We start from the raw sequence: 27,578 nt of genomic DNA on the forward strand, positions 1-27,578 counted from the left end.
TAAAGGTTTCTCACTGGCAAATTCTCTACATCAATAACTGCTTTGCAAGCCTCCACTCTAAGAGGCTTACAAATAAATTGAAAGGAACGTCCTCTCAGATCCTGCGGTAGACCTAAAGTTTTCAGCAAATGGATGTTTAAAGAGCTAATAATGTTCAATAAACTCCCCATACCTCCCCTTCTCACTTTGTCCTCTCCTTTCTTTCTAAAGCGGGCTTCACACTGTGACCAGGAGAGGATAGAAGGATAACGCTGAGAGCCGAATGAAAGACCGCTCACCAGCCATCAGGTGACGGCTAACAGCTCGTCAGGGCATCAAACAGCCCTTAATTGCGCAGGATGTGGCCGCCCAGCTCCTTACCCTCTCACTCTGTCCTACTCTGCTCCCCATTTGGCATTACCATGGTAACCAGTCAGCGGAAAGATAATCTGACAGGCATGTCTGATATTCATGTAGTGTGCTGCTCGACACTACACGGAAAGAGATAGTGGGGGAGCGAAAAAAAGGAAAGAAGAGAAAGTCGACAATGGGATGATGTCCAGCGGAGGTAGAAAAAACAAAACAAAACAGAAGCACTTAAAGGCTCATTTGCGAGGCGCTGGATGTCACCTTGGTGGCTGGGGGGCCGGCAGCCTCCTCTGATGCCCATTAAGATCCAGCTGCTCCTAGCTCCAAATGAGCACCTGTCAGCTGATCAGAAAGGAGCCACAGCAGAGCAAAATACTACCACTGATAATAACAACAGTGCCTAGAGGGAAGCCGGGGTGAGACCATGAGCATCCTGAGAGAGTATGAGTACCCTTAATTTGACTGGATCCACATGTCCAACAGGCAGATGAGTTCAAGGTCGGGCCATGCTGAGGACAGGCCAGCGGCATTACAGGACTTTTTAGCTGACATCATATCTGAGGAAAAAGCTGTTACACACACAACACATTTTTTTCCATGCTCCCCTTTTTTTTTTTACTCCTCGGCTTCTCTGCCTCCTCTGTCCCTTAGACCAGTGGTTCTCAACCTTTGCAATGCACGTCCCCCCAGAATAATCAGGTTGGTGTTTGTGACCCCAAGGGTGGGCATTTCATGTCACGGTTGGTGGGGACAATAATCATGTCAGTGCTGGAGCTATGAGGGCCTGTTGTCACAAAGTTTGACACAGAGTGTCCCCATAAGCATAGTAAAATCTGTCAGTCTTCTCTCTGAGGAGCACACTGTGAGGGGAGGGTGAGATACTCTGTGCTGCTGGCAGACGAGTGCTGACTAAGATTACAGCATGCATGGGAATAAATGGCAAATTAACAGATTTGTCTGTGTTTCTCACTGTAGCACGTTTCACTGCTCCCGCAGGTTCCTCAGCGCAGAGACACAGATCCAGCAGCTCGCTCACAAAGAGAACGCTTTTATTTGATCACTGCTCATGAAAACTTTAACACCGTGTGCCTCTGGCTGCCCAGCTCCTGTGGCACACGTGGTTCAATCAGACGGTTTAGTTCGCCAAACAGAACTTTCAGATAGAGTTCTTCCTTTGGTGCTGAGCAGCAGTCAGCAGAAGCCCAGCACACTTCTGCATAAAAAGGGGAGAGTATGATTAGCAAACAAGCGCTAGCTGTGCCAATCAACTCACTGCTCTCATGAGTCATCCCCTGCACCCTCCTGTCTGCCAACCACACCCACCTCCATATACACTTTCACCCTTAAAGTCTGAATAACTCACTAGATTTGTCGCAAGTCACTTAATTAATACATTAAATACTTTGATAGTAAATAGAGTCTTATACTGAGATTAACAGTTGATTGATCTGCTGATGAAGACCGTAGGGGATGAGATGCAGCGTAGATGCGTAAGAGGTCTGAGAAACAGACAGGTGATAGGTTATGAAGGGCTTTCAAAGTTAACAGAGGGGTTTTGAAGTTGATGTGATGCGATACAGGGAGCTAGTGTCATTTAATAAGCAGAGGAGTGACATGTTCAGTGGATTTTGTGCGAGTAATGATCCACGCTGCAGAGTTTTGGATGAGTTGAAGTCGTTGGAAGAGTTTGTTGGGGATACCAGTCAGGATTGTGTTACAGTAGTAGGTGTGTCACTTGACCAGGGCACTGACATGGATTTCTGTGGTGGGCAGGTCGTAGTCGTAGTAGTAGTCGTAGTAGTCGTAGATATTTCATAGATAGGTATGGGGATAGGCATCAGTCATGGGAAGTGAGTGGATGTTCAGCTATGGGACACGTCCCTACCATTCACACCCATTTCTGTGCACTTGCACAACTCCCCACAAAAAAACTCATATTTCAGAGAGCGAGGAAGTTATTTCCAAAGCTTGATAGTAGCTTGAGGCTTTGTTGGAAATGTTGGAGCCTTGCGTTTCTCAGTTGATGGTGCTGCTGTCGTACTTTCAGGTGACTCATGAAGACAGTTTTGATTTCTTGTCAAGTCTCCTGTTGACGCACGTCTCAGACTGTAATACTTTTTTTTGAGAAGCCTTCGCTCTATAGTAGTAGTTCAACGTAACAACTAGTATACGTTAAAAGAGTAACAAAACATGTAGTTTGATGTTATCTTGAAGTAGCGCGGGATAGTTGGAGTTGTTTTCTGAACTTTTAAACAACTACTATAGCTGCAGAAAATCTATCAGGCAGAAATCATGGTCACAGAGGATGTAATGTATTAAATTATTATTCACGTTATATTTAGTCATGTTTGCAAACTTGCAAACCTGGCGTATTTGATGTATCCTGTGTTTTCCCAGAAGTTACAGCAACTAGCAGCAAGCTAGCAACGGCTAGCAGGAAACGTACCGTTACTGTGAATAAATTGACAGATTTCTATGTGTTTGAACATTGTTGAAAACATTTGGGATGATGTTAGGACAAAACTCAACAAAATATAGAACACATTTCTGGCATTCTTAGACATTTTAACATGGAAATGTGACATATTATAGCTTTCAGGATGATATTGTGGCCTGTGTGAGATTAAAAGTGTGTGCGCACATGAGTTCTGCTTGGACACATGGTTTGGACAATAAAATCAGTTCTGCAGTAAATTATACCACTGGTGCAGGCTATGTAATGTAAAAATGATTCACCAGTCTAAAATATGGCCCTCATTTCCCATAATGCCTGGTGTTGGACTGAGTAGTTGGTTAAGTTGCTATTTTAAGTTGCAAAATGCAAATATTACTTTTTGTTGAGGTTTGTGTATATTCAGAGGTGACGTGGCTTTTACATTTCTTGAAGGCAGCTATATTTTGCATAGTTTTTACTGCTTGTCCCATTTATTATATGTCTTTTTAAGGGGCTGATGTTGCTGAGAGCTGCTTCCTAGCTCTCATTCTATTCTGCTTGCCACAATATTTTTATTTTGTTCTCGCCAACCATCTGGCATCCCCCAGAAATTATCTAGCGACCCCTTAGGGGTCCCAAGCCCCAAGTCGAGGACCACTGACACCTCTATACTAAATTTTATTTACCTCTTCCTCTCTTCTGTTACTCTCTCGCACCTGTCCCCTCTGTTCCTCCACCCTACTTTCTTCCAGCCCTTCCTCTCAGATTCTCGTCCCTGCTCCATCTCTCATAACTGTCCCCATTCTCTCTGCGTTCTTGGAGCAGCAGCGCTCCCCAAAGGTTCTTTAAATTGCTTCTTCATTTCAACGGCAGGTTTTTGTTTACGCTGCAGGTCAAGCAGTGCAATTAATTGGCAGTAATTTAATCAAGGTGACATGTAGCTGGCTTGAATCTGATGGTTGGCAAGAAGAGACACAGACACTTGCAGCCCCCGTCTCTGTGCGGCTGTCTACTAACAAGTGGACTGTACTGAACTGTAAAAATAACACACAATTATTTTACTAGAAGGCACTGGAAGTTGGCCTCTGTGTGTGTCTGTGCTCACAATTAGGTTAAATGAAAAATGTGCAAACACAAAAATAGTGTATACTTATCAGAGTACAAGAACAGGAAAACTTGCAAGCTAAGGTGAACTAGTTCACTGAACATACATACCTGCATTGCCAGAATAGTCTCCCACAGTCAAAGGGTATCCATCATCATCAGGGTCCACTGAGAAGAGGCCTACTCCAAAGGTGCCGTACTGGGCGTATGCTGTGCTATTTTCAAAGTCTTCCAAGTCGATTCGGAGCTCATAGTTCCCCTGGATGGACAGGGCATGGATCTGCTTCAGCCCTGCAGGGGAAAAGAGCGAGACACAAACCAAAACAATCCATTACAAAGTACTACCATTGTTCTCAGCAAACAATTTAAAGCTATTTCAGCAGCCTCTCAACGCCGTACATTTTCCGGAAATAAGATGTAACATGTTTTTCTTTTTCTCCATTTACAGTCTCCCGCTGTATGTGTAGGGTTTCTTGCTGAAACAAGATTAGAGTTTCTTTTCAAAAGTGTGTCTGCACTACTCACAGAAAAGTTTGCCATGAGGAGGAAGAGACCTGCTGAGTCCACTGAAACAATGTATGCACATTTAAAGGGCCAGTATGTAAGATTTACAGGGATTAACTGGCAGAATATAGTGGAAATGTAATATAATATACCATGTTTCCATTAGCCAGTAATAGGGATGCCTCAAAATTGTTATGAAACAGATATTTCTTCTACCTGAAGTTGCTCTTCCTATTTGGGAAAAAATAATTGCCAAAATGTACCATTAAGAGTGATGTTTCAATATCTTGTCTTTTGTGTGGACCCCAAGAAGAATAGTTGTTACTGCCATCATAACTGATGGGGATCCTAAATATACAAATAAAAAAATTAATTAAAAGTACTACATTTTACTAAGTACATTTTTACACCAGCATTTAATTTTAATATTCTAATATTACTATGATATTATCCCAGACCGGCTAAAGATCTCATAAGTGCGATCAATCTAATCCAAACCATGATCTTTCGCTTACACTAACCAGGTGTTTTCTGTCCTGAAACCACAGCGTTGTCACATTAAAAAGCCCAATTAGTTTGTATAGCGTGCATGATAAAGAAACAATGCGTACAAGGTTGTAGAATTGAGTGGGGACGTGCATGTCCCTGACAAATATCCAGGGTCTACTTAACTGTTCCTTGGAATAATTTTGATCAGAAAATTAAAATATAACCACCAGGTCTCTTTTCACTGCCAAAATATTTGATACATGAATTAAGTTTCTATAGATTATTCATACCATCAGGGGCAAAGTGAGAAATATACACTAATCTATTATTTTGTCATTTATTCCAATGCATGGTGTAATCTTAGTCATCACTCCTCTGGCAGCAGCACCCATGTCTCTCTGTCACCCCATGCGCCCCAGACACGATACTGGCCGCTTTTACTATGCTTATGGGGACACTGTGTCTGTGTCCCTCTGAAACTTTGCGACAACAGGTAACAGAAGAACAGCCAGTAGTGATGAGAAGCAGTGACCTTGTTTGTTTCGCTCATTTGCCACAAACAAACTGACTCATGAACCCCACAATGTTTTTGTCCCTAACAACCACGGTATGATGAATCCACCCCTTGAATTTCCTAATCTTGGGCAGCCCCAAACTAGGACAAATGTGGATCCAGCCTTTCACATTTTGCATTTTGAGTTTTGCAGCCATCTTGTTCTCCCACACATTTGGAAGGGGAAAGTGAAATGAAGTTTTTGCAAACTGCAATCTCTCGACTAGATGTCAGTCAAACCTACACACAGGTCCTTTAAATTAAGTAATGAGACCAACTTCTTCACATTGTTATATAGTTCCAGCAGGAATTTGATACAATTGAATTACAAACTCACGAATCTTTCACAGCAAAAAAAAAGGAAAAAAAAGGCATTAGAACATCTGATTGTAACGGGGCTTTGATCAACAATGTCTAGTGTTCGAAAGATGAATTTTCAGCTTCTTTGAGGTTGAATTCTGAAATATTCTCTCTTGCCCACTTCTTCCTCATTTATTGGTCTGGAGTAGTACTTGGTGAGAGCTCATCCTCACCCTGACTGTTAAAGATTGTGAATTTCGTAGCTTTGAACTCTCCATTTAAAGGTTGGGTGTTCTGTGTAAAGGAGACGAGGTAAAATCGAAACCTGACCATGTAGTAGTAATAGTGGCAAGAGTAGATTTATTTCCAAAAAATAAAATTCAAAAGGTTATACATTTTGTTGTTGGGTTTAGTTTAAACTCCATCTTCAACTGGAGAGGCTGAATTGTAGATTGTAGTATGTGCTAGCTCAGCTTCACATCCTTATCAAGGACAGTGAATTTCTTTTTGAACTAAATGATTCTCATTTTTCCAAAGGAGATAATATTTACATAAAATACCACATCTCTCTTAATTCTCACTCTGTCTCTGCACATCAATGACATTCTTCTTACATTTAAAAGGATACTTGACTTGATACAAAAGTTAATCTTTTAATGTTGAAGAATAAAGTATAACATTTACCAGAAAAGTCAACTATATGCCTCTTTGTAATGAAAATATACAGTAGTTTAAAGTCAAGGGTAGTCTGTGCGCACATTTGTTATGTGTGTTTCAAATGGCCTCATGCTTCATTCAGAAGACCCAGATAAAAGGTGAGTATTTAAGCTTTCACTACAGTACTAATACGATCATCTCAGTTCCCTTCAGGTCAGCTCTAAGCAGAAAAAAAAAAAAAACTGCTCTCAAAGGGTATATTCACTAAAACAGTCAGATAAAGGCTCAATAGGCTAATTTGATGTACTGCTGGAGGAGGTGTTATTAAAAAAAAGAGGTGCAACATGTGGTTGGAATCATTATTAGTGCAAGTGATCTTTGGCAGGAATGTGTTGAAGTGTATGAAGAAGAGTTTCCTGGTTTTTCAGGTGAAAAAAAAATACATATATATACATATACATACATACAACTTTTGATTTCTTGCACATGATTAAAATAACATAAGCAAAATAATGCCAATCACACTCACTTGTACAATCTCCAACTATTCATATAAGAAGAAACTAGACTGGTATTCTCTGTTGGGACATCATGGAAAAGGTGAGGTGAACAAAAAGTGATATGTGATTGGTTGAATATTGTTAATATGGATTTTAGATTAGGGCAATTCCTGTCATTTAATTTTGGTAATTTAACAGTATGAACAAGTGACAGCCATTGTTTAGCGGCACAGTGCAGACCCACTGAGCCAGAGGACGACCATTCAACCAAACCAGAGCTGGTGATCGTTGGAACAGCAGAAAGACTGGCCAAGTTTAAATGAAGTGTGTTTTACGAGGAGTTAACAAGGCAATTCAAGCTTGTCTTAGTCCAGTGAAATTGACAAACCAGAATTCAGGAGGTGTATGGTTGTATTTTCCTGTTTGATTAAAAAAAAAACATGGCTATAGGTAAGACATGTTGGGAATCAACAGTTGGTGAGGCAGCTGGAAAACCATAATGTCCAAACAGGATGTTCAAGTTGAGCTTCTGAGATCTTCTTTGCCAGTTCCAAATCCTTCAGTTTGTGTGGGGTTTCAAGGACCGATTTATATTTACGACAGAAATGTAAAGTGGATTCTGAAATTATACGAGTGCCAAGTTGCAAAAATAAGGCATAATAAGGCTTTAAACGTCAGGAACTAGCTAAGTAATGCCCACAATTAGCCATGAATGTAGGAAGCACCCTTAAAACTTCAAACTTCTTTGCGTCATCCTGCCAACATATTTAACAAACAAGGACTACAGACTGGGGTCCCTGGGGACAGACAGACAGAACAAGATATGAACATAATGAATTACAATTCTACTTATATTAAAACTGCATTGAACTGAGTTCCCCCAGGACCTCAATACTTTGGTATTTTTGAAAAGCACTAATTCAAAGAAAAAGTGAAAACAGTGATTTGAAGTCATTAGGAACAAATTAACTGGCAAAGTTCTGATGAAGTAGAATAAAAGAATAAAGCAACTGTGAGACGGGACAAAGACTAAACCCCTGGGGTCTGTAACAACGCCTGCTGGAAGGATTAAAGTTGAGGTACATCTTATTACATTGGTACGGTTTTCTTAAACTCACTAAAAGGAGTTTTTAAATGATGATGAAACCATTTCAGTTTAATACTAATGCCTCTACATGACCTTCACAAGCAAACAAGACCATCTGCGAAAAGATCGGCTATTTTTATGTAGTTATTCTCAATGCCTGTCACTGGAGCAGATTGTCCTTAAATCAGATGAAACAAGCCCACGTTTACATTTTTCCCGGCAAAAGTTACAGTGTGCAGGATGTAAGTCAGTTGAATAAAGAAGGAGGAGTTTTTAATTCAGATTATTTTTGTGTTCACGGCAGCATAAACACTACTGCTTTTGTTCACGGGGGCTTCTGAAATCAACAAAATAAAAATGCTCTTTGTTGTAGCTTTAAATAGCATTTTTTGTTGTTGTTAGAAAAGAGTTTACCTTGCTATCCATTCTCAGTTTGTTTTTATTTAAAAGTTAAAAATCTTTGAATGTAGGTTTATTCTTGAAGTCATTACTTATGATTCAATTCCCTCTGCCGACCACTTCATAAATGAAATACTTTAAATTCACATCTAACTGTCTGAGCTACTCAGACAAATTCAAGCTTGCCATCTCTTCATCGGATGCCCCGAACCGATCTTTTAATTGTTTCTCAATCCTTTAGAGAGTGTGTAAGACAGAAATTGCCACGAGGTAAAGGGGTTTCCATCCCTTCTTCCTTGCCCCCTCCTGCGTTGGGAGTGACGGTGCTTCCCAGGGCAAGTTTTCCTCTCCTGGGTTGATCAAAGCTACGAGCAGAATAGCGTGTCAGGCAGAGAGGAGCAGGAGGAACTCAACCTGCGTTCCTTGCAACAGAAAAAAAAAAATTCAAGGCAGGAAGACAAACAAAAGTGAACTCAGCCTGGAGACCCTGTTAACAGCTTTCCTCCATGCGTACAAATGCACTCTATACAGTCGCAGTGTTTATTTGACAAAAAATAAACAACATTTGAAAGCGTGCGCTGATGGAGAAGCTTCAAAGGCTTCATGGTTAAGAAAAACGGGTTGGATTTAGAGCATGTAGAGAGAGAGCTGTAGGCTGAAATTGCTGATTTAAGGTTTGTTTTAGTGTCTCTCCTGTAACATGAGTCAGAAACAGCATGAAAGCAGATGCACCACAGGAAGGAAGGTGTTTTCATGAACTCGAATGCTGTCATTTTACCTCCTATGGCAATCATCACCTCCACAAATGAAACTCATTCTCCGTTTTTAAACCTTACAAACCTCAAACTGACTTTGTCTAATTTGAATTCCGCCGTTGTCGAGAATTGCACTCCGAGTGCGCCTCGTCTGAAGTAGAGGGCTAATTTGATGACAAACACAGCTGAAAGAACCCATTATTATTCAGAGACACAAGCTTGCAGTCTGGGCCCAGGCACTTAGTTTGGATTTAATCTTGCCCAATGGGAGGTTGATCCTGTTCTTTTCATTTTCACAGTGGATCAGCAAATCGGAGGTGGAGTATCGGTCATTAATACATTCAGGCAGGTAACTTCATGCATGTCAGTTTCCTGTTAATTCTCATGCGAGGGTATAAATACTCAAAAAAAATGCAACACGTTTTCACGCGCGCTCAGAGAAGCAAAAATAGTCGCAGAAACAGTTTTCGTGTCACAGCCCTTGGAGAAAAAGTATCAATTCACACAAACACCTAAGGGAAAAGTACCCTGGAGTGATTTGACAAACTTCAAAAGAAAGACTTAGGATGTTTTCCCTTTCAGAAAAAAAAGAAGAAGAAAATAAAATACCAGATGCAACACAACTCTATTTAAAGAGTCTGCGGCTTCCAACTGTATTTACATAACTTTAATTCAGTCCCTAATTAAAGCCCCAGAGAATCTCAGCGAGACTTTAATTCAGAATAATTAAAGAGGAAGACAAGTGAAATAACAACAGAGACTTCTTTGGTTAAAATCTAAATGCTCAGGTGTAACTCCCTGTTAATTAAATGCTATTGTTAGGTTATTTAAAATGGGTTCTAATACAAGGGAGAATTTTGAGGTGTTTTGCTTCAGTATTAACATGCTGATTGCTCCGTTGGGGAGAGACTCTTCTCTCTTCTCGCTGATTTGCCATTTAAGGGGAAGCTTAGCAGAGAGTCAAAAAACTTCGGTCCTCCTACGTGTTTCAGATGGGCAATTAGGGTATGCTTTCTTTATTCCCTCCATTCTGACTGGTTTCATATCTGGGCCATACTGAGGCAGATTGTTTTCCATTGCTGTTTGTTTGGATCGTACCGTCTACCTTGTTTTTTTTTTTTTTTTTAGCTCTGTAACAGTGGATTAGGAACCAGGAAAAACAGACAATTGCCCCAGGAACCCAGACCCTCAGGGGCCCCGAAAGCATCAGGTTGCCTGTGTAGCAATAGCAGAAATAGTGAAGGCCAAGGTGGCTCCTGTGTTGTACTTTTTCCTACAGGGACCAGGGTTCCTACACCTTTTCCAAAGTCAAACTCTTTACAAGCAATTTGAAAGTGTATTTTTCAAGCTTTTCCAGCACCTTACAGCTGTGATAAATGACATATTGACATACACATTCTCAAAATGATTATTTCACTTCTTCATCACATTAAAACGTGTTATTGTGCCATAAACAAGCAAAACTGTGTTTCTTGACAGCACAGTTTCATGTTTCAAAATGTGTCACATGCCTGTAAATAGGCTTGACGTCCTATACAACCTGGCTGAGCTTATCCAAAAAGACAACTATTCCGTCAGGCAGCGATTTTTTACAAAAGTAACAGCTTTACAGTTTGAAGCCGTTTCAAGCTCTCAATCCAAAATCCAGACCTTGAAAACACTACATTAAAATTCAAGTGTTTTCGAGGATTTCCAGCGCCTGTATGAACTCTGGGTCATGCAGAGGGACCCTGTGTCAGAATCTAGGTATAATACCTTTAAATATTTTTATATTAATATTTAATATGTCCTACGTGGCGCATATTCTTAGACTAGGGCTGTGTGATATATAAATCTGTTTCCATTCAATATCATTTATTTTGTTGTGATGCAAATTACAATCTTTATGGAAATATTCTTCGGATTTATTTAGATGATGCTTTGCATTTTTCTGTACAGGCAGGCAGGAAATCTCTATGAAGACAACACAAACAAAGATGCAGGAAAGTGACAGAGGAGGAGAAGGACCCTGACCTCTTTTTTTCTCTCCTCCTCCCTAACTCTCGCTGAACGAGGGGGAAAAAAACTACACCAGTTTCTGATTGCAACACTCGTCTTCCCTTCACTTTTTTTTTTGCAATCTTCTTGTTGTATAGAAAGATAGGACTTGCAGTAGCAGTGTGTCAGTAGCAGTGTCACAGTAGCGGCGTCGCAACGCTGTCTGTGTGATTACCGCAAGTGTACAAGATGTAACAGCGAGGTAGCCGTCACACGCAGGTACACACAGCCAGTGCAGAAGCACGTCACGTTAAAATGAAAGACATAATTTTATCCAAACAAAAAATGCTGTATCCGTCACACTTATTACCTAATAAAGCACATTTTTCAAGTGATGAAATTTCTTTGGATTTTAACACTGCAATAATTATCGTATTGTGGACTTTTTATTGTCATATTATAGTACCTTGAGTTTTTGGTGTCATTGGATTACTATATTTTATACATCAGTAGCCTATTTTTTGTTTTGTTGCAAATTTTATTATGTATGTAATTCAAAATCTAATAAGACATCTGTCTTTCCATGTGTTTATTTTAATTTTAGCGTTTACTGAATTTACAGAAATTGAGCTATACTGTGACATGTGTTGTTATCTGGATATGATATCTATAATCAAACTATTAAACCAATGTGTTTAATCAAATTATCACCAGCTGGTTCTGTGTGGGACCGTGTGGAGGGGCTCTGAAGGGTCCCACAGCTCATTGTTGCCCTGAGGACACCTAGTGCCCTGATCCAGACCATCCTTAAGTTACATTTTTCCACAACTTCCACAACAGTGACTGCTCATTTCTCTGGCTCTGACAGCACAATCCAACACTTCAAATAATAGATTATGAATGGGAAGCTTCTTTAAACTTCTTTCTAAAGATAAATCTCTATATTACACCAGCAAGTATACAGGCATAATTACTCAGTGTCATCTAAAAAGAAGATAAATAATACCGGCAAAATCAGCATCTCATTTTGTACAATCAATGTGTTTACTGATAAGGAATCTCATTTAGAGTTTGCCTGATTAACAAACACATCGATGGGACAAAAAATCTCTAAGCATTCTTTGGCATTCAATCATCCATGTCATTACAGTCTTCTTTACGATGTGTGCCGCAGTAACAACGGAGCCGAGGGCCGAGAGGCTAAAAACATGCAGGGTTAAAAATAGTACATCCACTGAAAGCTAACCATTATCTTCATCAGAACCATTATTACAAATATTAGCACTTCAGGTGGCAAAAACGGAAAGAGTTTCCTTTCCTCTGCGCATGAAAAGCGGGTCGATCTTAAATTTAGAACACATTAACACGCGTGGGAGCCAGCTATCGGTCCTTTCTGGTAGTAAATCTATGAAAAAAAAGACAATAAAAATGATATATATCTGCAATTACCTCATTAAACTAGGTCATGGTAATCCATAACTCATTTTCACAGCTCTGAGGTTCATAGGAAAGAGGACAAATTTAGCTTGTTTAGAACATGAAGACAGTAATTTGTCATTTTTATCTTTTATTCATTCTGAGAGGGCATGTTGTGTTCTCCAAAACGAAAGAGAAACAAAACCCGAGCCTTCCTGACATTGATTAAACTATTACCACCAGAGATTCCTGCTCCTTAAATGTGATTTTACAGCTAATGAGACTGACATCAATGACTTGATTAAAAATGTAGAAGACCTCCGTGAGATGTCTCTGTGATGCTGCTAAAAGGCCCAAATATTAATGATTTATTTGCTTTTATTTGAAAAGTATGTAGGGGGGAATGTATTGGATGCTTTTAGGGGACGGGTTGAAGTCCTGTGCTCACAATCTCGGCGTAGTGCAGCACTACCGGGCATAAAGGAAAAAGAATAAAAAACAGATCTCCAAACCCAACAGAGAAATGATTACACTTCTCTGTGCCGCTTGTGACATTTCTCGAAGTTAATTATTCATCATGCTTTTCTCCCTCTGTTGCTGGGGGGCAGCTCCGGAGACTGTTTCAGCCGAAAAGGAGGAAAAGAGCAGCACTCTCCCGTCTCCTCCTCGCCGTTTCTTCCACCCACCATAACTCAAGCCCTCCCTCGTTTTGTCTTTCTTTTACTCCATCCCTCCCTCTTGCTTAATCTTCCTCGTCAAGCTGTTTTACTCTACGGGGATTGAGGGTGGGGAGGAGTTTGATGGGGATGTGCCACTTTTCCGTACAGCCACGAGGACAGTTGCTGTGCCCTTTGCCATCAGGGGCTACAGGCTGGTTGAGAGGGGGGGGGCTGTGAGAATGTGTCTTGCTGTCGTCGGTTCTTAGGGAATAGAAAAGGCTGGCTCTCCCCTTGTCATCAAAAGATAGGAGCGCGGGGAGAAAAACAGAGACAGGTGTGAGCTGAACTCTCCGGCTTGCTGCTCCCCCAGAGCCAACTGTGACATTTGGTGGGACAAAAAAGCAAAAAGAATTTTAAGATTAGCTGTCACACCTCTGACATGCCTGTGCCTGTTTGCAAGTTTCCTCTTGCAAATTCCCGCTCAAGTCATTCATTTTTCCTAGGTAGGGGAGACCGGGCAGTGTTGTAACACTGGGTTAGTTGTAACACTGTCGTATGTATTTTCTGGACGCACAGAACTTCTTTGCTGACTGGAGACAAGTAACCACGGTAACCCAAGCCAACAATGAGCGAATTAAAAAAATAGATAACAGAGAGCAAAGTAAAATCTTACTTACAAAAAAACGGAAGTGTTATTGACGATATAACAGAGCTGACATGATCACTGTCATCACAACTGCATTGCATCATGGGATAGTAGTACCGGTGTAGTGTCCAGGGCCAGTGTACCCCCGTAAACCGTAAAAATACTGTAAAAAGAAAATTCAAGGCAACTAATAATGTTTTTGTTGAGATAATTTACTTTTCTTCTTTAGACGTGAAACTTTTAGTTTTAGAAACCACAAAAAAAATTGTATAGTGAACTTGAATAACGGTTAATGGTTTAACATTTAATTCCATTTAATTCGCAAACAGCCAAACAATGACAAAACAAGTCCACAGCTCACTGAGAACAATTTCTCAAATACAACTTTGGATGAGGTTTCTAAAACTCAAAGATTCAAGAAAAATAAATTATCTCAAAAGACTAGATTATTTAATATTATGAGCCCCTCCCCTCATTTACCTGACTCACCTTAGTAGTGTGGCAGGTTGTAACAACAAAACTCTTTGTGTTTGACATTAACTCACATTATCCCTGATTTTCAGGCAGATGTCCAAGTGAGTTGTATTTGCAGTAAACAAATATGGGCACTAGCATTGACATCCACTGAGTTTCTGATGCTCAAACACAGTAGATGATGTATCATCACTGTATGTGATGTATCATAAAGCAGACCATACTAAAAAAAAATAAAAAATTAAACCCTGCTGAGGGACTTTTCATGTTGACTATAGGGAGGAATAGTTTCTACATGTTTTTCTGCTTTATATGCTTTGAAGTATAAGCTCCTGATCCCCCTCGTGAAAATATAAAGAACTTGGAAAATGCAAATCCTTTAACCCTACCCACTCATTTTTAACTAAGAATGGCCAATGTTCAGACTTGCTGTAGATGAAATAAGATATAGCCCGATATGGCTGCTAGCTAACATTGGTCCCAATTCTTTCATGCATGTGGAAAAAGAGAAAAAGAGTGTGGGGGCTGCACTTTTTTTTTGCTGGCTTGGTTGCACTCATGCACACACACACACACACACACACACACACATATCCGGCATTTGACTGATAGAACAAACGCATAAGAGGCTGATTCCACTATATTCAAAAGCATTTCAAGACTGAATACAGAATATCCTTTAGCTGACTGAACATTTCAGCGGTACTATTTGTTCAGCGGCGAACACACGGTGCCGTTCCCCAGGCTCAGTCTAACTTGGGAATAATGATCTTGGGAATGTTTGTTCACTTTGCCCACAGCGCCCTCATTACTGCTCTCAGGAGTCACTTGCTTCATCTTTGAAGATAGATACATTTTGCAATATATTATTAATACATATTGTTTCCTTTGAATCCTTATGGGTTTCTGAACAGACAAAAGCTCTCCGAGCTGCACATTTTAGACCTGCAGCCTTTTCACTGAATTAAATCCAGCGACTTTAATGGGAGTTGTCTCACCGTGCCACAGATGGAGGTGGTTCAGCATGACTGCAGGTGTGAAAATGCGCCTCTGTAGATCTGATGAATGGCGTGTAGGATGGCAGTATGAAGAGGGAATTATACGACTAAGCTGTGACTCTTTCATTTTGTAACCCCGCTGAACACAGAGATGTTAATACTATAATCATGAAGGCAGTGTGACATATCTAAATCAAGGCTTCTGTTCGTTATTATTTCACGGTCAAGGGTCGTATTTAAGTGGACGCACAAAGCCATATAGGATCACAAAGGCGGGCAGCGACTGAAAAGCAAAGCTGTTTTGGTGGCAGTCCGGTGGTGCTATTAAATGACAGAGAGACAGACAGTCAGAGAGAGGGAAAGTTATTATGGCGGTGCTCTAATGTAAGGTATAATTAAATGTTAATCCACCACCAAACATGTGCACTCTGTGCTTTAAAATTCACTTTCTCCATCAGGGACAGCTCTGACTGCAATAACAGTATTTTAAGTGGCAAAAAGTATTTGGGTGGTTTTTATCTGCTTAAAGCAACAAAATACAATATTTTAGCTGCCTCGCTGCATTAAGTGAGGATAATATAAATCAGCAGGGGTTTGCAAGCAATCGATATCAGTTGTTCCACTATTACCTCAACGACTTTTAACATTTCAGTCTTCTAAAGTATTGGTGGGAATACACTTCCAAACTCCCCTCCCGTGCATGTGGTTATAAAAGCTTGCAGTTTTATTGACTGAGTGAAATATGTCACAGAATGATGCAGGACCTTGATGCAGAGCCAAGGTTTGGTGTTTTTCCACAATAATGACCTGCACACTGTACATTATCCCACTTAATAAACTGCTATTGACTTAAAAATAAATAATTGGACACTAAATATTAATTTAAAAATAATTTCACTGCTTCTCCAGAGTGTACGATGGGAACTGCAACCATAGCAACAGTCCGTTAATCACTGAAATGATGTGCAGTACAGAAAAACCTTTGAATGCTGTAATTTACCACACAGAATTGAATATTTAGCAAAGCCGTGTAATAAATATACGCAATGTAATTCATTTAGAATGCTTTCTCATCATTTCTGAACATGTTTTACTCAGCAGAAAACAATACAAGTGTCAGTGTTTAAGCTGCTACCACTCGGTGTGACATTCTTACAGATAAATGCAGCTGTTTCCTGAACCTCTAACATTTCCTAACTTTTGTTGGTCGGTTGCTCACTGTTGTCCCCTGCATATTCTTATTCTCTTGCCGCTACTGTTGTTGCTTTGCCTATTTGTTTTCCTGTTGTTGATGCTTGTCCCTGTGTGTCTACTGTTGTTATTTTGCCTGTCTGTCTTGCTGCATGTGTATGCTACTCTTGCTCCATTGTTTTATAGCCTACTGTCTGATGCTGCTGTCTGTTAGCCACCTGCCTGTGCTTGTGTGTACAACTGCATGCCATTTATCATTTATGTAATGCTTGCTGTCATATGTAACGTGGTGTGTGTTGCTGTCTTTTAACTTTTCATACCCTTTTTGTTTTTTAGCCCCTACCCCCTTTTGTCAAGAAGCTTTTGCCTTTTTCTTTCAGAGACTTTGTGTCAGCAGTTTTAACAGTTTAAGAAAGAGATAGATGATGTATGTAGTCAGGGAGGATATTAGTATAAAAACAGGTGTAAGATTTTTCAGCTTCACTCAAAAGTGACATTTCTTTCCAGTGTTCTAAATATATAAGAATAACTACTGTCACTTTTTTAAAACCCTGAATGCTTAACATTAAAGAAAGTAGTTAATTAATTGTCTTTGAAATGTTTTAAAAGTTGGCAAATTAACTATTAACAAGGGAAAATGTTTCAGTTATAATAAAATGGGTTCTGTATCTCAGGGAAGGCAGAGTGTGAACTGGAAACTAAAGGTCATATTTTGAAGAAGAAAAAAACATTAAATTGTGTCGTATTACCCAAGACACTTTAGAAAATGGTTGATTTTCGAATATTTTTATGTACCTTCCTCTTAACGGATTGACTGGTAACACCTGTGTTTACACTGCTTATCAGTATACCCTTCATGAAAAAAAAAATATTGTCATATATGGTATTCAGATCTTACAGCAGACTCTATTTATAAATCAAATCGTAATTTCATTTTTTCTTCTCAAACCAGTGCTCTAAAGCATAGACTTAAAAAAAAACTATTCCTGTGGCTTCATGTCTGAGATCATCAGCTATGTAACATTCAGTACACATCAAATATTTAGTCCATTCCTCTCAGATTGGTCTGGGTGTCACAGGTCAATGTAAACCTCATTTCTGTGGATTAGACTGAGCTGTGGGCTGTGGCTAACCATGCACTTACACCAGCAGCGACTTTGCGGGCGCGTATTGCCAAGAAGCTGCCGGTCATTCCTGTCCTTCGGGTAGAGCAGGGCGAGTCGAGCCAGTTTTTACTTGAGGCATCTTTAAAGTGAGGGCATGACAGGAATGTCTCCGACTAAAATATGTGTATATATTTCAGGATGTGGTGCAACCCTGGGAATAATCACTTTGGATCTAAAATTAACAGTTTAAATATTTCTATCAAAAAGGGAAAAACTGAGCCACATTGGCGATTCTCTGTATGCTAGCTGCAAGGTGATGGTGAGCATTTCCTGAAAAAAATAATTATTAATATTCCCTATTTTTATTTTTATTAACACACACTAAGACTAAGCTGCTTTTCCCTCTCTGATCCAGCTTGCAGGGACATCAGTGTCATTTCGTTGCGCCAACTGAAATGCCAAGTCACAACATTTCATGGCACTTAGACCGTGAAACATTGCAGCTAGACTTTTTATATGGTCTGCAACCTCTGTCTCAATTTCTTCATCGAAAAAAACTCCTATTCTCTTGTACTCTACTTGTTTCCATGATAAAATGTAAGAATAAAATGTAGAATTTCCATAAAACAATATTTTCATAATGGTCCTAAATGAGGCCAGTTTATCTGCTGGCTCTGTGTCCACCAACCTACTAACACAAACTTGGTACTTTTAAGGGGACTGACTGAATTTTGTCAGTAATATTGAGTAACAGTTCATGTTAAATCAGTCTGTACCAAATTTTGATAACTGGGAGCAAAAAGACATAAGAATCATAACTCCTTAAACACTCTGAATGGCAAAAAATTGCTTATTACTTTGTCCATGGGCCTCTCCATCACAAGGCTAATAAAATGTGTGGTGGTGTGACGGATTCTGTCTATTGTTGCCTAGAAACAAAGGGTGGCTCATCTTCCCTGGAGGCTCAAATCACCCCGCTCTCCCCTGCTATGTAGGTAGTACACACACTACAGTACTAGTTACAGTATTCTTAAATTATTGAGAATGTATAGACATGTAAATGTATTTTCTATGATCTTCCCATATGATGAGACATCTGAGACTCACTCGTCTCTGCTCATTTAAAGTTGAACTCTGCTCGACTTCCTCCTGTCGCCAAATCGCTGAAATCTCTCCGCCAGCTGTCACTTGGCTCTCTCTGTCGCCCCACATCTCCCAGAACTCATTTGAAATGAATGAAGTACCGGTCGCTTTGTCTCTTGTTGCTACTGCCAGTGTGAAGTCAGAGTAAGACACGCAAGAGGCGACAAGTTTGCTCATGTAGCTCATAATGTAGCTCTGCTCATGTTTGTATGGTTGAACTAGTTGCTAGTGAGCTTGATTTGGAGCTACTTCCACGCAGACGCTCATCCGTTTTGAAAACCTCTTCACCCTCCCGCCTGCGTTCTTCCGTCATGACTATTATTAATGAGCTTGTGTATTATTTTAATAGATGGGGACAGGCAGAGGTTGGTGTAATGCAGAGCTAATTGGCAGGTCACAATGATGTATAGCAGCGATGAGTCCTGATTAAATCTACACTGTAAAAAATCAAACAGGAATTTAGTAGGATCATCTTTTGTCATTAACTAATGAAGAAATCTGTAAAATATTTACTGTAATAAATCATAAAATGACCATGATATTCCATCAGACATTAAGGGAACATGCTAAATTGAAATACTCACTACTACTACTGACAGCAACACCACAGCAGCTGCGTCCTTTGAAATGTCTATTCTAGGCTGGAACATTGATGTTTTTGGTTGCCTGTTTCACATTAATTAGAGTTAAAATTAATGCTGAATGAGTTTGTGCCTGTTTATGAGTCATAAGAAATCATAAATAATCTTTTAGACAGGGTAGATATTTATAACGGTTAAATTGAGCAATATGTTCATGGAGTCTAACAAGCAGAAGACATACAAGTTTTAAATTAATTCATTAAACTCCAGATTTCTAGAATTTATTTTCAGAACACTTGAGATCTTAAACGTGTTCTTCTAACTTGAAATGATAAGTTGAATAAATTTGCTGTTAAGAGTTCAATCAACTCATTAAATAAAGTTTCTAACGAAACATAATCAGCTTATTTGCAGACTTCCCAGCATGCATTGTTTAAGAGTTAAACTGGTGGAAACTTGTTTATGGGCCACTAATATATTTTAAGATAAGTCATGATTTTTTGTTTGCTGTAAAAACCGAAAAGTTGAGAACAGTCAAAATTCAAGACGACATACTGAGTCCTGAGCCCAACTCAAACTCTTAGGTTTTTTAAAAGAACGTTTTACTCTTCCTCTTTAGATAAACTTGAATTTTTGGAGTTTTAGAACCCTCAAATTTGTTTGCAATGTTCCTCAGTGTGACTGGAGAGTTGTTGGTTAAACTAAATATCTTAAGCTTATTCAACATGTTTTCTCAAGTACAGCTGATTTTATTGTTTATTTGACTGGAAAAGTTTATTTGTTATTATTATTTGTTACAAAATTACATCAACTTGTCTTTTCAAATTTAGCCAACAGAAGATCCTAAGGCAGCCGAGACACCAACTATTTTTTAAGTTAAAACAAATTGTTGACTTTTACAGTCTAATGTCGTGCAGCATTTTTCCTGTTTGACCAAACACCCATACATTTTTTGTCTTACACAAACCCACAGAGTTGTACTTTAACCAGAGATATGCCATAATTATTTCACTTCATCACCGACTCCCTCCATGTTTATTTCTCTCTCATCATCTCAACATTTCACCGGTGAGATCCACGTGGAATTTCCTCGTGTATTCAGGTCCTGTTATGATATATTATGCATAAAACATCGCCTTTGCTCTAAGAATAATTCATGCAGACATAATTGAGCACAGAAAAGGGAGTCAAAATGTCTGCTGCGACTATGCAGTTGACAGTGATTACTGACGGTAATAATATAGCATATGCAGTTTGGGTTCCCATGTTGACAAATGTTAGAAATTAAGAGTGAGCGCCTTTGAAGGAATGAGTGTACAATAATGGGGTAGTCATGGATGAAAAGTCACTTGAAAGCTTCCAGTTTTTCCATATTTTCCAGTTGAAAATATGCAGTTGGCTCTTTTCTAATGATAGTATTCAAAGTGGCTGATTTTGAGTTGTTTAAGTACACTGACTTTGTTTGCAATTGTGTTGTCTTGGAGTCTGTTTTAATGTTTTCTATTAGCTTTGATTTCTCAGAGCACTTCACTGGTGCACCTCATCATTAGTGTCTGTTTTGAGAGTGTTTCAATGACAGCCTGTGTGGGTTTAAGTGGGCTGGATGTTATCCTATTGGCGCACTCCAGATGCTCTTCAAAAGCAGCGACACGCCAAAGTCGGAACCCCCTCAAAATTGCTGCTCAAGTCCCAGCCAGGCTTGTTCATCCAACTCTAACTGGATTCCTTTGTTGGTTATAAGAAAGGCAGGTGAGACACAGGTGACACAACAAATTTAAATCTCTGAAAGTCAAGCTGATTTCAATGTTGGTCACATAAGATTAATTTATCTGATGTTAGATAGCATAGATTGATGCCCATATTAGATTTCTGGTTTGCTTTCAACCTCATGCCTTTGTGAAACTAAATGCTTCTAAATGCCATCCACCGGTCAAAATAAAGGAGGGGATTTTGCTCAAGTGGCAGGATTAGAGTCATAAAATCATGAGAGAGACGAATGAGAGCCAACAACCCATCACATCCGATATCATCAGAAATTAACCTTCGGGGTGGAAAAGACTGAGCCAAGAGTCTAGTGGAGGGAGATACAGGAAGGGAAAAGTGCAGGAGAGGAGGAGAGGCAGGTAGACAAATGCTGAGAGAGTTGGCAGGCCTGTAAGGCTGTAATTCAGAGAGAAGACCACATTAATATTTAGAGGTGCTCTCAGGTAAAACAAAATGAGCAGAGCAGCCCCAGCTTGACGGGAAAGACTGGCAACAGACAGGGCATAAAGATCCACTGGGTATGCAGCAGTTGCACACACACATACAAAGCTTCAAGGTTTAGCACAAGACACAGAGGAAGGAAAGTACATTTGCATCAAAAAATGTCAACTTAACTATTGGCCACAGCACATACACACAGTATAAGACAGGTACAGATCTATCCACATGAGGTGTATGAATTTTTGAACCTGATCTGAAACAGACGCCTGGAAATTCAAGAAAACAGACCTGAAAGGAACCCAAGAACCGTCAGAACATATCTGAAATACAGCTAAAGATATTCCAAAAATGTGGCTGATGCCAGCAAACCGAAATAGAGAGAACATCGACACTGGTGACAGCACGATGCGCCATTAATTAAACAACACAAAAGCAGCAATACATGTCATCATTTTCAGCCAGGGCTAGCAGCTTGGCACTATGTGGTCTTTCATCGAGACGAAAATATCTGTGGATGTGTTTCCACGAAATTTTCTCGCAGAGGATCAGTCCTTCTGACTTTGGTGATCCCCCAAGTTTTCCACCATGAGACTGACAATGATGGTATAAAATCCCAGCGAACCGCGGAGCACGCGGGGCAGGTGAGGTGCAGCGACACCTGCGCTCTGTTTCTATCACTGTTGTCTGGTCCCATCACAGTTAGGTTTGTGGTTTGTGCTTATTGAGATTTGGTTTGTAAAGTTTACAGCACGCTGTGCTGTTGCATTGCCCTTTTTGCAAAAACACACCTAAAAAACAAGAGTCTACCAACCTCTCATTTCACTTCTCTCATTAGCACATGTTCTTATGAGGATTTTTTAATAAGTGCATCATCTAATAAATAAATATATTAATGATTCCTCTTTTTTATAATTAATTACTGAAATGTTCTCCCTGTGCATTTTTTGTAAGATTCTATGTTTGATCCTGTTATTTTGATGCACACTGACTGACAAAAAAATAACCCAAAAACAACTTGAGAATTTTCAAATCTTCAACTAATTACTCCCTCATGAGCCTCAACTGTACAGTACATTATGTTTTGTGCTAATTAATAAATGTTTGCTTGCTAACATGCTAAACTAAAATGGTGACCAAGGTAAACATTACCTGCTGGGCTCCCCAGTAGCCAAATAATTAAAGCATAGTTGTTGCATAGTTTGATAAATGAATGTCATTGTGAACATGTTAGCATGCTGAGGTTCATGTTTAGCTGCTCTTCATGGTTAACATTCTTTGTCTTGAAGAAAAACATCTAAACTCTAAATCTACCCAAGACACACGGCAGGAGAACCTGTAAAAATCACTACCTTACAGTTCACTTCTTAATCGAGCCTGATGGTTGAGTCCTTGGAGGTTAAAAAGGTGAAAAATTGTGAAATTCATTAAAAGGACTGCTGAGCAGCAAATTTAACTGAGAGAGAGAGAGAGACAATGCATAGGATGAGAGGGAAAGACGCTGACAGAGAGGGGAAACAGAGGAGGGGGGAGGTGAGTTAACACGGAGCAAAGCATGATGAGCATGGAGTCAAACACTGAAATGCCATGAAGACTTTGATCATGGGCATATGACACCATTAAAGCCGGGCAAGGGCAGTGTGATGGTCTTGCTAAGCCCCCCCCTCCTCCAATATCAGGGTAATGAGGGGTTTGAGAGGCAGAGGGTGTCTGAAGGGGCCACACATCTTCAGACCCTCCAGCACTGTTAGCCTGTAATGAGGCTGCCAAGAGTTCAGCACTAATTAAGCATCAGGCATCATTAGAATTCTATGATTTTTTAAAATGTCATGACACTCTCCTTCAAATATTAATATAGTCAACAGAAAAGTTTTTTTTTCTGACCATTCACTCGACTATAAACATCCACAAAAAACCCCCAAATGATGGGATGAAATGAAGATGGCCACGTTTAAACCACAGTGTGAATTTGATGCAGCACGTTCCAAAAAAGTTGGGACAGGGGCGCGACATCCCTAAAAAGTGACCTGGATGGCAGCATATGTTGCTGAAAAACCTGTACAGTTACCCACGATGCCATGGGCACTGAAACAGCCTCATACCATCACAGAGTCTGTTTATTTAGATTTTCCATAGCGCCCTAACTTTTTTGGAATTCGGGTTTATGTAATAGCTTGGCACACAAAAGTGCGCTCCGTACACAAAGATTTCAAGAGTTGAATAAAGAGAAAATGTCTATTGAGAGCTTTCAATAGGGGAAGTTACTCTTACAAACAGTGGAAAGTAGCACAGGGGTGTCAGACGTATGTTTAATTCAGTGAGAGAAACATGCTTTTCACAGTCACCATCGTCTCTCCCCTTATTTAGAGTCTTTATTCACAATGCCTCAACACACAGCGGGGACGGCATCCTGTGGAAATGTGCGCCCTCTCAGAGGAGTTGAGGCAGCTTAGGAAATGATGAATTGTTAATCTATATGTTGTTCTGTTGTCTAACGTCTGACCAGGCATGAACAATGGCACTGTTATGTACTGAAAAAGTATTCTCCAACAGACGAATGAGGAAATGAATTATTACAGAAAGCGAAACAGAAAAAGAATTATCCGGCAAGAGGGTACACTCTAAAACAAATGATCTGACTCAAAAAAAAAAAGAAAAAAGTCTGCATCAATCTTTTTGAATTATGCTTACTTCTAATGAAATTAAGTTAAACCACAAACATTGAGTCAGGGGAATTACACTGTACGAAAAGGCAGAGACAACTCAAGGCAACTTACTGCAATAGACCGCAAAAGTTTTGCAGACACTAAAAAAAATGTATTTCAAAAATTGGTCACAGTGAGCTGTGAAACTTACAGTTTTAACTGAAAATATCTAAAACTCAAAGATTCAAGTTTATCCAAAGGAGAAGCAAAGCAGAAGCTAATTATCTCAACAGAAAATTCGTACTTGGTAAATTTTTTTCAAACTTAAGAGTTTGAGTTGGGCTCAAAACTCAAAAATCTATTGCAATAAGTTTTCTCAACTTCCTTTTCCTCTAATATCAGAGGTATTTTTAATTACCACTTACTTAATGATTGGTAGCAATAACACAAGTTTTCTAAGGTGACTACTCAAAAATCATAGTTGTTCTACATTATGTAAAAAGATATTTTAAGTGTTATGTACGTAATTTCCATAAATGTGGACATTTTTATATTGACAACCATTTAAAAAATTAAGGTGCCCCAGTTAGATTTGTCTAAATTGTGTGAAGCATGTTTAATGAGTGGTGAAGCGGACTTGAAATCCTTAAGTCAAGGAGGAGAAAATTAAGTTATCAAGCAAAGTTAATTAAGTTTCTACTATTTTTGAGTTTAAATTACTCACTATTTTGTTGATGCAATTACTAACATCAGTCTGTCAACACAACTCATTGAAATATTGTTTGCAACTTAATAGGTTTGTCTAAATTTTTATCTTGCAACCATGGATTTAATAAAGTGGTGGTAACAGGTCCCCTGAATTACTTGGACTTCTGCCACTGTCATTAGGAGACCTGTTCAATCATTCCTCAATCAAATTTTCAATCATCCCATCTGTGCTCGTTCAACGTTCCTTTATGAAAAGATTGTGCTCATAAATTTTTACATCTTCTGGAAAATAAAATCCCCTTCCCCTTTTTTAAAGAGCCTTTTTTTCTGCAGCACAATCCGACCCAGACTTTGGTCCCGGCACAAGTAGAGAGGTGGAGGAATATACCTGTAGGCTGGTGATGAGAGGCATCAAATAAAGTGCCTGGGCCTTGTGGAGAGGGCTATGAATTGCTCTGGTCCTCATACATATCGAAATTACTGGCAGAATTGCTGCAAATTGCAGCTATCTCCACTCCAGCAGTGCAATCTAGTGCAGATGGAGTGTCTGCCAGGGTACAGCCACACCAATCAGAGACAGCAGCATACCCTCCTGAAGGAAGCAGCGGCAGAGAGCTGGAGGCTGAGGCATCATTGTGTCAGCATCGGGCCTGATTGGCAAGACCTCAGTCGGCTGGCTGACTGGATCCCTGGACAGCCGGCATCAGTGTGTCGGACTGACTGGTGAGGAATCACACTCTTGAATAATTGATTGGATATGAATGCAGTATTGGAGAAGCTTTAACTGAAAACACTTACATGTGCTCTAAATAATAGATTGCAGGGGATTCAAGTCCTGAGAGATATTGTAGTTTATATTTCTCTTTGTAGAGCAGGAGAGTAGAGTAAACTTTATTGTCATGCGGGATATGCTATCATCTCATATATTCTTGTATTTCCTGACAGCTGGGTTCAACTCTCATCTTAATCAGCTCCCCTGGTATGCTTTGATTTGCACTCTGTAGCTTGCTGTGTCACTTTAATCAACATTTTAAGTACATATAATGCACATGCACACATGTAGTCACACTTGAAATGCCACATATTGCAGTAGTTAGCAGTGTTTAATAAGGCGTCCTTGTAGATTAAGAGATTCCAGGACCTTTTTCCTTAGAGATGCAGTTAAAGTGGAAAACAGCACATACTCTTGTGGTCACATACAAGACGCACTCATGCATATTTGAAAATGTGTATTAAATATCCATCTCTGTCTGTCTGCATTACACTCTTAGAAATAAGGGTTCCAAAAGGGTTCTTCCTGATGGACTGAGGTTCTACCCAGAACTATTTGCGCCTGAAAAACTCTTTTTGGAAGAAAAGGTCCTGCAAGGACCATTTGTAAGACCAAGGGTTCCATTAAGAACCTTTTTCATCCATAATTTAAATCCTCGAAGAACCCTTTTGTCAAGGGTTCTTTGTATCGTAACATAAAAGGTTCTGGATGAAACCAGTGGAACATAAAAGGTTTCTCATTAGAACCCCCAGGGCAACCATCAAAATATAAAAGGGTTCTCAGTAAAACCCTTTGGGTGGGTTCTAGATTAAACTATTGGAATATAAAAGGATTCTTGGTGGGTTCCATTGGTAACCTGAGTAGCTAGAAAGAGTCTGGATAGAACCGCCACAGAGGGTTCTTCTTTAGAATTTCTCAGAGGGGGTTCTGGGTAAATCTTTTCACAGATGGCTCAATGTAGAACCCTCTGAAAGGGGCTTCTAAGAGGAACCTTTATAAAAGCTTCTACCAGGAATCAAAAATAGCTCTCATGACAGGAACCCGCTGAAGAACCTTTGGTCCCAGTTAGCGCCTTTATTTCTAATAGTGTATGCAGATGGAATATATTACTGTGTATTTATGAAGTGATGTGTAAGTCTGAATCATCAATAGAGATATTAGAGTGAAAAAAAATTGTCTGTAATGTACAATTTTGTTTCAAAGATATTAATGCGAGACAGTTCAATGAGCGCACAGAAGGCTACATGTGACAATGCAGAGCACCCACACACCCACATTGAGAGACACTTGTCAGTGACCTCAGACAGACTTCATTTACCTAGTGCATGCATTTATATAGTGCATAGTATTTTACCTTTCCAAGGATTATTCTCATCTTTCTAAGTACTAAGTGAATAGGCACGGACCGATGTGATACAGAAGCTACATAAAACCCTGTTCATGTGGAGCCAATTATTATGGCAGTAATTGTATGGAACACTCCGGCTGGAACGCTCTTAAAATTTTTGCACTGTGTCATAGTGAGGAATTAAACACAGTGTTAGCAAACTGCTATGGTTGTACTGCCCCATGAAATGGTTTTCTGGATTATAATTATCAGTGGGAACGGCTGGAGGAAATCTGAAGGGTAAAAAAGCAAACAGGCAGTATGAGCCACACGGGTACAGTCAGTGTGTGGGCAGGCACTGACTCTAAAGAGCTGCACAAGGCACAGAAAAACAATTGTTTCCCTGACATCAGGGTCAGCTCTAGGTGATCACAATAAGCGCTGTTTTGCTTTGGTTCAATATGTTGTAATTGTGTTGTGAAAGGTTGCACACGTATGGAATGGTATTAAAAAATGCATTATTCACAGTGACTGTGACAGTGAATATGAGTTGAATTATACAGTGTGGATGGAGCAGTGAAACTGCAATGAATACATTATGCT

At 39.6% G+C, this 27,578-nt stretch overlaps 1 protein-coding gene across 2 annotated transcripts in view; it reads right to left on the reverse strand.

Moving 5' to 3' along the window:
* The window catches only part of fibcd1b (fibrinogen C domain containing 1b), a 161,373-nt gene that overhangs the window by 5,556 nt on the left and 128,239 nt on the right, over positions 1–27,578 (reverse strand). For both annotated transcript variants that reach the window (XM_084746087.1, XM_084746086.1), the window contains one exon: positions 3,998–4,177. In XM_084746087.1, the coding sequence (XP_084602213.1) occupies positions 3,998–4,177 (180 nt within the window). The remainder of the gene's footprint in view (positions 1–3,997; positions 4,178–27,578) is intronic.

This window comes from Lutjanus erythropterus, chromosome 20, assembly GCF_056507025.1.
Source record: "Lutjanus erythropterus isolate fLutEry1 chromosome 20, fLutEry1.hap2, whole genome shotgun sequence".
NCBI classification, from domain to species: domain Eukaryota; kingdom Metazoa; phylum Chordata; class Actinopteri; order Lutjaniformes; family Lutjanidae; genus Lutjanus; species Lutjanus erythropterus.